At 38.4% G+C, this 15,003-nt stretch overlaps 1 protein-coding gene across 15 annotated transcripts in view; it reads right to left on the bottom strand.

Annotated features, from left to right (window-relative positions):
- The window catches only part of PARD3 (par-3 family cell polarity regulator), a 446,575-nt gene that overhangs the window by 111,376 nt on the left and 320,196 nt on the right, over positions 1 to 15,003 (bottom strand). For 9 of the 15 annotated variants that reach the window (XM_058830950.1, XM_058830954.1, XM_058830952.1 and 6 more), the window contains one exon: positions 4,365 to 4,475. The exons of 3 other annotated variants lie outside the window; for them this stretch is intronic. In XM_058830950.1, the coding sequence (XP_058686933.1) occupies positions 4,365 to 4,475 (111 nt within the window). Of the gene's footprint in view, positions 1 to 2,213; positions 2,609 to 4,364; positions 4,476 to 6,035; positions 7,333 to 15,003 lie in introns of those variants that run through there. 3 more of the 15 variants (XM_058830961.1, XM_058830962.1, XM_058830963.1) reach the window with 3 other exon arrangements.

Here is a 15,003-nt window from a genome sequence, read left to right as displayed (position 1 = left end):
CTAGAGGAAGTCAGTCCAAGGCTGAAGACAGCAGCACACATGGTCTTGCCATGTGTGCCAAGAACTGCACACGCCTGTGCTAAAGAAGGGAAAACCACAGGCAAAGGTTTTGGAAAGGTTTTGGATTTGCTAACAATTTATTCTGTAATGAACACAAAGTTTAAATGGAAAGAAAAAGAATGGAGGAAAAAAGAAAAAGGGGAAGAAGAAAAAAAAAAAGGAAATTGAGGGGAAAATGCAAGGGTGTGGAAGAGGGAGAAACAAAGGTACCAGAACCTGCTGTTTGGAGGGATGTCTCTCTCCAGCAAGAAATACTAGTAACAACCAGAAGAAAAAAGCAGTAGGTTTTTTTAAACAATTCTGTCTTCACATATCCTAAGAAGGAGACTACACTAAAGGGCCTTGAAGAATTCAAAAAACATTTCAGAGCAATCAGGTTGCAGGATATCAATGGACACACTGGCCAAATATTGAGCAAACCTACCCTGGAAGGCCCTCAAAGACCAGATGTAGAGGGTTTCTAGACTGGAAAGGTCTGTGGGCTTCTAGAGGTTTAGATGCAGCAGCACAGCACAAGGTGACCACCCATTGAACTGATTCTTCTTGGTCACTGACAAAAGTTTCAAAATCTCTTTTTAAGTCTATCCAACATTGCAATGCTTGTGCAAAACTATAAGCAGTTGGAAGCATCTCTAAAAGCTCAAAATATTCCACACATCTCCAGTCTGCAAAATCCAAAAGATCTCAGGAAATATGCAAACCCCAGGTACATCAGGAGACCCTGGATTTGATGAAAGACCTTCTATAACAAAACCACAAAGGACCTAGGGCTGTTTTCTCAGCCTATCCATGTGAATGTAGCATCTCAGTGGTACCCACTTTGAGCAGTAAAGTGATAGATAGACAAGATGACCACACAGCAAAGAGGAGCTCCAAATTAGCATATATGTAAAACAGTTGTGATCTGGCACAGGACCAGAAGTAACTGAATTTGGTTCTTATTCAGCTTCCTCAAGACTGTAGTACAGACTCTTAGGAGACTCAAGGCCACAGTCAGAAAACCTATTGCCTCATCTTGCCTCAGGTTTTTGATGGGTGCCACTGCTGGGGAGAACCTTTTCTAACAGCACAGCACAGCACAGCACAGCCAGATTTTAAGATCAGTGCTTGGCAGATAGTCAAGGATAATGCAAGCAGATTTGTTTTTGTGCAATAAACCAGTGTTAAAGCACAGTTACATGGGGCAATGTTCTATGGCCTTGGATGAACTGTTGTTCCAACATTTGGAGGATTTACACATAGCAAGCATTTTACAGAATTTTTGGTAAGTCTAGTGGGTGGTCTCCTCAAGTACACCCCTAATTGTTCCAGTATTCCTTGTAATTGAAAGTTGGCTGCATTTTCAACTAGATAACTTCATTTTTCATTCAAAATTACTTTAAGATTGTCAGTAAACATGCACCATATACATATATGTATCCAACATATACAGGATGTAGATTAAGAGATTCACAGCTTAAGAGATTCACTCCTTAACCAAAGAATCACAGAATCAAGAAATTATTATTAATAATATATTTATAATATATATATATTTAATAAAGGCCATTTTATTCATTTAATCATGGTAAATTGAAGAGCATTAATTTTCTTATTTGTCTCATAATCCATATGGATGCTAGTTTTAAAGAAAATACTACTGTAAACACCATACTATTAAAATTAATAATTCCATAAAATTGTGGGCATGATTGATTTTTTAATGGTCTGTTCACTTGTTCTCAGATCCCCCCAAGGATTTTTGCTCCTAGCCTCTCATACATAGTAAATTCATTAAATCCAACCTATTTCCCCAAAGCATTGCATCATTTTAGAGGTATACAGTATCAAATACCAAGTAAAATAGAACAAGTGAATTGCAGTGCTAAAAAAATTGAGGAGAAAAAAAACCACAGAAAACAAAGTTAAAATAGCAGCCATTATGAGCCAACACTGACAGTAATATTTTTACTCTGTCTCCTAGTAAGCATTTTGAGGGATTGTTCAGTTAATTTGCAAGAGTACTCTTCATTAACAGCATGTATCTAACATCATTATTTTACAGGATCAAAAGGAAACTCTGCAATCTAGCTGCAAAAATATTTAGTCTCTATGGACTAAATCAACATCTGAATTTTTTAGAAACATAAGGAAGCACCTCACACATTCGGTTGCTATTTTATTATCTTTTATTAGTTGTACATGCGACTGCCCCAAAGAAGTTGCATTCTCTTATAGACATAACACAAAGGAGAGCAAATACACAGGGAAAGAGAATAATGGGAGGAGAAGGACCCATGTTACTGTAACATCAAGCTGTTATGAAGTTCTGGCACATGCATTTTCTGCAGTTTCAGTGAACACATAAAATTGTTTTTATGACACACGAGGAGTGAGATTCCAGGAAAGATTCAAATTGGTTAGCATAACTTGATGGACAGGGATTAGGATTTGCTCCATGCATTGGGGGCTATACAAATAATTTCATAATTCTACCTTGGTACCCAGCGTGACTATTGCAACCTCTCTTACATCATCACATGGACAGTCTATACTCTGACCATTCTTACTGAGAGAGACAGAGAAACACAGAGAGACAGAGAGAGAGAATGAAGAGAGAGAAAATGTTACTAACTCAGGCGTCAAGTCTTCTTTTTATAAATGTATACGGCTGATTTTTTGGGTACCTAATGTTACTAAGAAACTGTAAGGGCCAGCTGGGGCTCAGCAGTGTGTGAAGCCAGGGCACAGTGCAGTGCCTCTCTGGCCAACCATCCCCTGCCCTGAGCTGGGCAGAGCAAACCATGGCTCTGCACCCCTGGCATGAGCTCTGCAGCTGCTCTATCCATGTGAAGGGAAGTTGGCTGCACAAATACCCTCATCACTTGTTTCCTTCAATTCCAGCCTTTCTCTTTACCATTTAATCTGCAAGCACTTTTAAAAACAGGAAAAAATTTAATGATCCTGCCTCACTTTTGTTAAAAAAGAGAAAATAAAAACCAATCAGGCTAGCAAAAAACATGCAGGCACTGTAATCCAGCCACCTTCTACAATCAGAATGGATGGACAAAGACAAGAATAAATTTTTACATCAATTTATGATAATATATCTGCTAAAGAGTAAAAACACATCCCATGATATAATCTAAACAGATGGTCACAAATTATAAAGTTTCTGGAGTTTAATAAGTTAAACTAATAAACACACACTCCCAGCCTGCCTTTACTGTGAATCACTCAACCTTAAAAGAACTGAAAGCAAATCATTTTAGGTATAACTGAGGGGCTTTCTATTCTGTTGAGCTGTTAATGATGAAGCCACCATTCATGAACTTTTGTTCTTATTTGCAGAAGACTAAGGTGCATAGAGATAATGGTTAAAGAGATCATTATGACCAATTAGTGATATCTCATCTAAAGACAAAAAACTTCCCTCCAGAGTTTCTGCATCAATCCTAAAGGTATGGCTGTGCTATAGCATGATTTTTAGATAAATAATTCTAATGCATAGTTCACTTTCACTGCTAACTGTGTCTGAATCTATTTACCATTCAGTAATCAAACCTTGTAAAGTTTGTCTCTTTACTGATGTCTGCTCCAAGAGGCTGTCTCTCCACTCACATTTCCCAGTATAAGTTAACTGATAACCTAAGCTTTTCAAGATTTTGACTAAATTGATCTGAGAGACACCAGAGTCTAGGCCCCAGATATCTAGGACTACAAGAAACAGGATGGAAAGCAGACTGAAAATACTGAGAAGAGCATATGACATATATATTATATCTTTTTTTTTATGTTAAGGGAAGCTGTCAAGGAAAAATAGAGGTACTCACCACTCATTTTTACAATTAGCAGTTTAATATACATATCATTCCATAAACAGACTGCATGGCACATAAATAGACTGGACTCCAGTGACAAATATACTAGTAAGTATAATTTTTAGGCTTCTTCTAAATTTATCAATGAAAAATCTAGATATGCAAAACTCTGAAGAAAAATACAAAACATACTTCATTCTATATAAATATTTGTTTTCTGAAAATGTCAGTAAAATCAGTTATAGAATATATAGAGAAAGCATTTCATTTTATTATTTCAGTCTCCTCAACAAGAAAGGGAGCTCTGTGTCTATAAAAGATGCTTAACACAGCCAAAGGAGCTGTTCATACTAATGTCCAAAGTAAATCCAGCTTTGTCTTGTTATTTGAAGTATATAAACATATCAATATGTGGAAAATTTCATCAGTAAAAATTGAACTTCAGTTATTTAATTTAAAAAGCAAACTCTCTCTATCAAGGTTTAAGCAAATACTGAAGTCTACCTCTCCTGTTCTTGCTTCATTCGTATTCTCTCCTCTTCTGAAGTAAGAGCTTCCTGCACTTTTATTTTACCAGTTTTCTCACTCTTGTCATCTTTGCGATGTTTGCCAAACCTGTTAATAACACACAAAAAAAGAATCTAACTTGTGACATGAACAAAACTGTATTTTCCTTCTTCCATGACAAAGAGAGTTCTCCAAGAAGGACTGCTGGGAAACCAGGAAGGGAAAGTGCAAAGACCTCAGAATCTCAATTTTTAGTATTTTCAGGCTGCTTCTGGGTTGGTTGTGGTTTTTTAACACAAGGGTTTGGTGTTTTTTTTTAATTTTTATTTTCATTTCACTCCTCTTAAAAGTTTATAGAATTCCTCATTAGAGAATAGAACAAACAAAAAATAATAATTGGACCACATTTCTCTTATATGGCAGGATTTTGGGGCCACTATTCTCAAACAGACAGTCAAACAGTGTTTTAGAGCACTATCTCTGCCCAAAAACACAGCCCAGGTTTGCATTAAGCAAAGGCTTCCCCAGGGACACGTGAGGAGAGAGGGAGCTGCTGGTCCGGCAGCTCTGGGGCAGCACTGCCCCCCACACCCCTCCAGGGCCATTTCACCACACAGAGGACACCATTCAAAATTGCCAATTTATTCTTTTATAGCACCAGGGGTTCTTAGTTAAACTTTATTACTCATGACTCCTTCCCCAGGGGTGTTCTAGTGTAGGAGGGATGGAGCTGTCTGGGCTGCCCTAAACAGAGGCTGGTGCTGCCAACCCTGACTTTGCCCTCTTCACATCTCCTCTTCCCCTCTAAAGGCTACATTTCAAATATATTAGGTGTCTTCCATATCTGCACATTCAACTGTTTTCTTTAAACTTTCAGAGAGTGAAGAATTTGGAATTTGAGATACTCAGTTATTATTAGGACAAAATTATTCATATTTCTTAAGACATTTCTGACCTATTCTGGAAGGAATGACTTTTGTATAGAGTAAACCAAACAAACACTTTAATATAACCTTTAAATAGATCTAAACTTTAGATGGAAGTTTTCTATTTAAAGCAGAAGGGCTAACACGTATCTGTTAAACAGTATATATACCAATTAAGTGTGGCATCATTTATTATACCAAAAGCAGTAAGAATTTTACTTTTTTTATACCAAAGGCTTATCTGAGAGCTGACTGACACTGGCACTTCACACTCAGGTTCACATCAAAAGTGTAATTAAAGCACTGAGGCTTACAATCAAACATGTCTAGCAATAGTGCTGACAGGACACCACAAATGCTCATGGACAGTGAAATAAACCACAGAGTTCTTAAAGCTTCCTTCAGACCTGTTAATATCTTTAAAATATTTAGAGTTTACCAGGCATTTAAAATATTTTCCCACTTGTTCCTTTTTTTCTAGGACAAAGCCATTGTGGGGGTTGAAGACACACCACACAGCAACCATGCAGAATTATTGATTTCTGGCCATTCAATCAAGAGATACTATTTATATTGTGTAATCATGTTTATGGCTCTTAGGGCAGCTCTTTAAAACCAAAACACAAAAATACAACATAGGAGCATGTACATAAACTTTAAAGTGTGTGCCCATTCTCCACACAGATTGCTCATTTCCAAAGTAACTCAGGCATCTGAAAACTAAAACTGTTTATTAATAACCACCTGAAAGGGGATAGGCAGAGGACATGATGGGGTTAAAAAATGCAAAATAGGGTGTAAAGTTAAAGTGTCTGAATTTATACTGTTATATGTAAAACTGACATCAATTCAAACTGAATTTAAATTCATAAAACTGAAATAAAATTCAAAACACCAACATGTATCTTTTAAAACATCCACCTATTTATTAGGGTAATCAAAATCATACAAAGCATTTACATATATGGCACAAGAGATTCAAATCAAATTCTGGATGTTGCACACCAGACAAAAGAGATTTTTTAATTTAAAATAGCCCTAAAACCTCAAAGAGGAGTTTTGGCAGAAAAACAGTGGAACTGAGCCACTCTACCCTGAATCACAGGGAGTGCCTGAGGTGGCAGCATGGGTCTGACTGACAGAACATGCAGAGCTGTGAGGAGACAAGCAACATATGTGGCACTCTAGCACAGCATCTCTGGGATGCTCACATTTGCTTCAGTCTCCTGTCCTTCCTCAACCCATTTAAAAATGTCAGGCAAAGCAAAGGAATCAAATTCTGGAGTACCCAGTTTATTTTTGAAAAAGAAATCATGGTTTAAAAAAATGGCGGGGGGAAGAAAAAAATTGAATTAGTTATTGTCCATTAGGTTTTGGCAGCAAAACAGAATTTCTGCCACCATAAATCAATTAATTAAAAGTATGAACAGATATATAGTGAAATCAATGCCTTATTAAAAAAACAAAGTACACAGAAACTTTCTAATAATCCTTATAAGCAATCTAGCAAATATCTGGTCAGGCTGCATGATTGTGAGGAGAGTGTTTCTAACATTAACATGTAATGCAAACCTAGCAGAATTCAATGGTTTGAATTTGCAGATCCAACCACACAAGTCCAGACCACACAGAGCTCACGTGCATTCCCACAGAGGCACAGGTGGGTACCACACATGGAGCACTTGGAGCAGCACCAGGGCTCAGTTTGCTTTGAGTCGTGAGCAAGTTGTGGTAACAACCCTTCTTCTCTCTCAGGGTTTTCTTCCAATCGTCCAGGAATTAATGTTCCTTCTGCCCCCGAGGACCATCCCGATAAAAGTCTCTGGAAGACAGCTCTGGTTCTTTCCCAGGCATTTCAGAGGATGGCCACATTGTTCCCACTTTGACTGGAGACTTCCCAGTGCCCATCTCTGACAAGCTCAGTGGTCCTCCCAGCAGTGGACAGCCTGGCAGAGTATGAACCATGGTGGTCTTGCACAGGTGCGTTCTCTGGACTTTGTCACCCGCAGAAGTGATCTATCTGCCATAATCACCACTGCCTGTAACAAGTTCAGCAACATTAACTGCACTGTCCCTACACTGGAACCCAGAAAAGCAAACACCATCCTCCCCGCTCCCTGATTGTTTCACGTTCATTGCCTTCATGTTTCTAGCTCAATGCACAGTTGTGTTAATTGTGGCTAAAGAATCATAAAGCTTTGAGAAGATGCTAAGACAGCATCTCAAGAAGATGTTGAGAGAGCCACCAAGCACTTGAGAAAGGTGCTGAAAAAAACTGATGGAGATGCATTTTTACACCCCCACACACCTCCTTTATTTCTATAGGGGTAGTCAACACTCTACTACAAACATAATTCTAAGTCTTTGGTAAGATTACTCTTGCTAGTAATAACTGTGTTTGTTATTTACTGCTATTAAAAGTGTTTGCTTCATGAAATATGATTTACAGTCATAATGAAACCCACAGCCCAAATCAGCATCCTCTCCACCAAATTTATAGCAGACATTTATAAATTATTTATTTAACAGTCAGAGTCAAGCTAAGTTTAACTACAGAAATGAAACATCCAGCAATGCTAAGGCACACCATTAAAGCCAGCTGTTAAAACTGTCAGCTGTACTGTGCTGTGATGTCATGGGGTGGCTTTACCTTTAAGATAGCTTTGGGAGCTAAGGAAGCTGAAGCTGCTGGTGGCTGATGGGAGTCTTTCCTCCTGACCAATTATCAGTCATTTCTAAGAATTGACAGCAGTTTTGACCATTAAAAAGTGAAGTCAACCCGTGAACACCTCCTTAAGATGTAAAGTCAGAGCACTCTTGTTCTCTTTGTTTTCTGGCTGTGGAAGGTAACAGAGCTCCGGCTGGCCTCCCGTTCCCTGCCCAGGCCATGCGGCCCGGGCTGGGGCTGGGCTGGGCCCAGCGGCTCCCGGCCGGGAGATGGGGCCTGCGGGGCTTGCCCCGGGCTCTGGCTGGGCCAGGCCGGTCCCTGGCTCGGCTGCAGTTTTTGCTGTGACTGAATTCACCAGAGACTGCCGAGTAAAGAAAGGAAAAAAAGCTCTTGACCTGTGGCAGGCTGAGACAGTGACCACACTCTCCAGAGCAGCCATGAAGAATCTTCTATCGCAGACAACTCCAGCTGCTGCTCCAGCAGAGATCACAGAACCATCTACAAAAGCCTGGGCAAGATTTTAACCTTTTCATTACCCAGATGAGACTTGCAGATTAATCCTTTTATCCAGAGAGAGAAAAAGAGAGTAATCAACATGTAAAGAGACTTTATAAACTATCAGAGACAGTAAAGAAAAGAAGCTTTAGAAAAGGTAGAGAATAAGGAGATGCTTTATAAGCTGAAATATTTTTCTGTTAAAGCTATGGAGATAGGGTCTTGAAAAAACTCCTTTAATTCATGACAGAGTATATAGGGATGAATACAGTGTTCAAAGTTTGGATTTTGAGCAAAAGGTGGAGTAATTGTGATACAGTGAAGTGCTGGAACAGAGTGAGATAGAGTAATAGTTAAAGATTTGAGGCCTTGAGAGCCAATGAGAAAACTGTTTCCAGGGAAGCTTACAGAAACAGATGAAGAGAACTTTTGCCTTTGAATATCTCATCCTTAAAAATAACATCCCTAGACTCATTGACCCATAACACACCTCAGAGTGATGTGAAATGGGAGGAGTGAACTGATGACAGGATTTCTGGGCAGCTGGCATCAGGAAAATAGAAAGCTATAACAGAAATAGTTTTCTTGTAGAAAACTCCATAGATTAGCAGAAGAAAACTTCTGTTTCTCTACAAAGACTGATGAAAAGACTCTAGCAGGAATTGAGACTGTTTTAAACACCAAAGTTCCAAAGTTTTTGTCTCTATGTTGTCATGTGAACAAAGGAATGGTGGGTAGTAGGGGATAAAAAGAGTTTTCTCGAAGTTTATTCTGGTGTTCTTATTCTTGTAGTTTGTTAATAAACTTTCTTTATTCCTTTTTAAGTTTTAAGCCTGTTTTGCTCTTGCTCTAATCCATATCTCACAGCAAGAAATAAGTAATTTTTTAGTTATTGTTTTAAAACCATGACATGTGACTACACTGGTGTCAAGCTACTGAAAATCACCTGTCCTAATTTCTTCAGGTAGATGTTTCCTACTCATATAAATGATGTTTTCTTTTCATTAATATTAACCGAAACAAGACACAGAAATAAGACTATTCAGATCACTGAAATTCAAGCAGTCTATGTAATATCCCTTTGAAACACCAAATACACATCCCACAGTGTCTGTCTGTGCACTGTGCACTGTCTCCACAGCCAGAGGTAAAGCCCTTTCTGCTGTTTGGTGGCCCTTGTTTAGTTGTGAGTCAAAAGTCTGGATCAAGTTCCCAGAATTACTCCTGGTATGTATAACACCCTGAATTGAACGCTTTGGCTCAACACACAGATCTGGCTTAACTATATCAAAGTTTCACCTCCTTACAAGTACAACTTGTCTAGTCCCTGACTTTCCCCATGAACATTACGTGTTTGACACCTTCCCTGCAAGCCACCAGGCTTCATCATTGTGAATCTTACCTCTTTACTGCTCAGGTACTCAAGAGGAAGGAGAGGTGGAATTAGGATGTATGTCCCATATACGACCCATGGCCAATTTGGAACCTTACTGCTTCTAATACTATTTTTTCCATAATCCATATATTGAAAGGCCTAGCACACCCACGTAATAAGTTCTCCCTCTGAAATGACTGCTCACTTACTGAAAACAGCCTAAGACTGAAACTTGCAAAGTGGAATCAAAGATATCTCCTTTGTAAGGCAGAAATCATCATCAATTTGTGCTGTGTCAGAGAGACTCTAGATTTCTGCAAGGCCTTGAGGACACAGGCAAGTGCTGTGATCCCGGCCCTCGCTGCTCCCTCCCCAGAGGCAGGAGCAGTTCTCTGCTGTGTGCAGCTGGTTAAGAGTGCCTCAAGCACTTGGTGATTTTCAGGAGCTTGTCTGAACCTGAGATGGTCTCATTCTCACTGCTGGGGGGCTGGCTGCTGGGATACTTGTTGCAGCTCTTACAAATGCAAATGAAATGACAACTTTCCTTCTGATACAGACATGAAAAATCCATCGCTCAGCATCTGTGCACAGCAATGCTCCTTGCATTAGTGAAAAGGAGGACAGTGCTTAAAACAAAGGTAGAAACTACTAACTTTGGAATTAAAACCCAAAAACATTCAGAAAAGGAGCATCCGTGGCACTGATGTTCAGACAGTCCTGAGAATCTAATCCCAAACTCTTTTCTTTTGCAAGGTCTGGTGCCAACAATTTGACTGTGAGCTATAAAAGCCCAGCCTAAATCACTGCACGAAATACCAATGCACAGACACAAGCTACTACATGACGTGCAACCAAATCTCACACACTGCTGCCTCCCCAAGCTACCATATTCATGAGGAGAACAGTTCTGGTGCTGAAGCTTGAGCTGCACCAGCTACTCTGAAGCACCTGCAGCCACAGAAGCACAACACTGACCTGAGCACCACTTCCCTCAATCTCAATTCTTAGAAGCAGAGCACAGATTATTATATCTCAGAGTAGAAAATAAAAGAGAAAAAAATGAGTGCACATTTTCCTCCAAATCTCAAGTAGTAAAAAAGTTACCATTCTGTTCATAAATATCCTTTCACAGATACAGTTTAATACTTCTTTGATGACATGAACTGTATTGTTATAGCATAATCTCTTCATAATACTAACAATGTTTACTTCATGTAACAGCTTGTTTATTCAATAGCTCTCGCTTTTAAATTCTGTTATGAAAAGTATAGCTAAAAAGTTTAATTTTATTTTGTAGCTGCACAAGCAAAGAAAAAAATTCTATGACTTATTGAAATATAGGTTGTAAATTAAAAATACCTGGCTGTCCAAGAGTGTGAGAAATTGATGAAAGAGAGCAGCTGAAATCTTGTTCACTCTAATTGCCAAGATACTCCAGAGTTCTACTTATTTTATATCTTCTTAATTCTCCTTTTACATTAAAGGTTGGAGAAAGTTTCAAGATAAGTGTAAATACTCAGTCATATTCACAGATCCACAGACTTAATCCTCAAATTCAGCCAACAACAGGAATCCCAATAAGTGAATAAATTAAAAATTGTAAGAGGACCATCTTTTAAATGTATAATCTCTAGTGCATAACAGCCAAGTCACATCAGAGGAAAGAACCACCCTCAGACCACATGATATTGGTTTGTCACATTATTATTAATGAAAAGATGAGAACACAGACCTGTAAGCTTGACCCTCAAATAGGCAATTTCATGAACTTTGGATAATCTAATCAAACCAAAATAAATACCCAAACCTCTGTGTCAGCTGGCTCACTTTCAAGCTTACTTGCTTGAATGACTGTCACCATTAGGAGGTGACCTAATCCAAAGTCTATCACACTAACCAGAGAGGCACTGACTAACAGGTGCCTTCAGTGGCTTTGGGCCAGTGCATCAGAGCAACTGAACAGTATGAGGCTCAACAGAGAAGACAGCATAGAAGAACATCTAAAGAACTGTCTCAAGCTACATCACGATGCCATATATATAAAAAAATATGTGAAATGTACATAAAGTACAGATGAAGACATAAAGAACATGCAAATGATTTTGCATAAATAGATATAAATACAGCTAGAACATGCGAGGCAAGAAGGATGCATAAGTAACAACAGAAATTCCACATTTACAAGTTATCTCAAAAATAGATTCAGTTTAAAAGAATATATATCAGCATCCTTGATACAACAAAAATAATATTCGCATAATCTGCTAAATGGATTTTACTCTGATGCGTTACTGATGAGATCATTGTAGTCTGCCAAATCATCCACATATTTCATTAGAATAAAGAGCTACAGAAGAAACATGCATTAGTTGATTAATGAAAAAAACACAAAAATTGATTGAGACAGAAGTACAGTAGCATTATGTTCCTTAATAGAAAAAAGACCATCATTAAAAATTAACAATTGGTAAGTGTCTTGAGCTATTTTGTCAGTGTTTTCTAGCTTCAAGGCATGCTCTTTTTCCCATAGTAACAAACAGTATTCAGACACACACAAACACACATAACCTAAATACTGCTTGAATGATTTTGCAATGATTTCTTTTTCATCCTGCTGCACCAGCAAAATCATAAGATTTATACTGCAGCATATTATTGGGATACACAAAACCATTCTGTTGCTGAAAAAAAAAACAAACCACAAAAACAAAGATTTAACATAGCACACAAACAAAAGCCACCCTCCTTAGTGACGACCTGAAGGTTTAGAAGCCTTCCATTCCAAGCAAAATTGTGCAAGTGCTTTTTTTTTAAAAACATATCTTTAAATGTAAACATTTACATATCAGCAATGGATTTTTAGAAATAGCCTGTTATCACATGTTACTAATCAAATTAGCAGATCCAATTCTACTTGTTGGGAGGGAGTGAAATGACTGCTGGAGTGACTCAGCAGCAGCAGCACTGTCCTGAGACGACACAAAAGCGCTGATGTGCAGGCACCTTGGTGCAGGAGCTTGTGGGCATAATTAAAACAGACACTGATAACTTCATTTTTTCCATGGATTTCCTTGCCTATGGTAAAACTGATAAAGCAGCAATCCTGGTGCAACATTCAGCAGAGGACCCCTGCCAAGAAGGCTCCTGGAGCACTCTGCTGTCACAAACCAAGAAAAGCACATTACAAAAGGTCACAGGTAACTCCTGAAAATGAAGAATACTCTAAAAAAGTACACCTGTATTTCTTCAGGCCAGTGATGTTTGCCTTCAAGAAATAAAGAAACGTGCTCAGCCACAAACACAGAAATTTAAAGCACTAGAACCGAAGTGGGTATTACTGCAAAGTATCAGCCATTTGAAGTGTCCACCTTGGGCCTGAATACTCTAAAGCATGTGAAAGTCTTCTGTGTTTTATTCACATTTTCTCGCAGCAGCCTCTGTATCACTTTCCACACATTAAAAAGCCATTTTTCAGCCCCGTTCAAAGGAGTGTTCTAGTACATCTCACCAAAGTTTACTCAAAAAGAACAGACAGGACAGCGCATTTATCACAACACTTCGTGTACAACAGCACCGGTGATTCCCACAACAACTTCCTGGAAAGAAGTGGAAACAACATATGTGATCCATAACTGCTTCCAGCCAGTGAAACGTAATCTGCCTGTCTTTGTGAGCCAGTATCCCAACTTCAAAGAAAATGGGTAAGATGCCAAACTAGAGACATGTCATGAGGCTTCATTCAATTATTTTCATAAACAGTTTTGATAACATTTCCTGAAAGGCATGACACAACAGGCAGAATATTATTCACACCAAGTCGCTCTCTTTTCACAACTTAAGCATTTGTAATATTTACTTCCAGCATAAAATGGTGGAACTTTTAAAAACAGATTTCTTTTATGGAAAGACCATCTGTTTGCAAATTTCTAAACAGAAGATAATCTTCTTGCATTGCTACTCGTGATTGCCTGAAGCTAGCTGGAGTCATGGACAACTCTAATAAATAAATGAATAAATAAATAAAGCACAAAAAATCAGAAGAAAAACCCTAACAACTACTTCAAACTACTGTAGTTGAAATGTAGGCTGAGAAGTTCAAAGAAAGTATGAAAAATTTTACAATTATGGTATTGGAAAGAAAGCAGCAAGATAGTAGAGATGTCCAAATCTACTCAGTAAGCAATACCACAGCATAGTAAAAGTCACCATAAATAATTCATATTCATGGTGGTCAGACAAAAAACTGTTAGACTGGGGATTGTGGCATCCCTGAAGGAGTCAGGAATATCAAAAAAACTTCTGCTTAAGTATAATTTTGTTAACAGCCATCAGTGATGGGAGCAACCACAGAAGCAATACATGACATTTTAATGGACATTTCATAACAGTCTAAGCATTTTAAAATTTGTGACCAAATTCTTTAATGCTGTGCATGTATTCGAAAAAGGGAGTAGTTATTGACCACAGTTACTTGGCCCAATCTTAAATTTGATACACTATTACAAGTGTGCTACTTGTCACTGAAGAAAGTAGCTCATACATGTGACCCAGCCAAGCTAACTCAGTTTTTTTATATAATATATATATATTAATATGTATTTTATAAATATATAATCTCAATCAGCAACATATCCTTTTATATTGTGATTTAATATACTTAGAAATTCTCCTGTCACCCCTCTCACACAGAATGTGCCCTTCAAGACGGCTGTGCCCTGTTCTAAAATGTAGTACTGGGCAGTAAGACACTAAACAGTAACTGAAAGACTGTAAATACAAATTGCAAAAACAAAATAAAGCCTCACTTACAGAGTAAAGAGCAGATTCCTGAAAAAGCCTGAGTGAAGGCCTGCAGTATGTTAATTCCCAGACTGCATACATAAAAGCACACATAACAACTCTGCTTTGCAATACACAATACCATACATAGGGATAACAAAAAATTCCCGCAGCCACTATTAACAAGTTCCTGACAACCTAAAGTACAGTGTAGTCACTCTTCTATAACATAAGCAATTTTTCTGTGAAGAAATAAAATCCTACATCCCTAGGTGCCAGGTTCAGCCCCATCTCTGGCTCATACTGTGCCAAACAGGTGACACCACCTTACCCCAGCATTCCCACCTGCCCACAGCTGCCCTGCAGCCATGCAGAAGCTGGGCAACCTCTGCT

Source organism: Poecile atricapillus, chromosome 2 (genome assembly GCF_030490865.1).
Source record: "Poecile atricapillus isolate bPoeAtr1 chromosome 2, bPoeAtr1.hap1, whole genome shotgun sequence".
Taxonomy (NCBI): Eukaryota; Metazoa; Chordata; class Aves; order Passeriformes; family Paridae; genus Poecile; species Poecile atricapillus.
The sequence above is the reverse complement of the archived record's forward strand: the minus strand, read 5'-3'. Positions and strand labels throughout refer to the sequence as shown.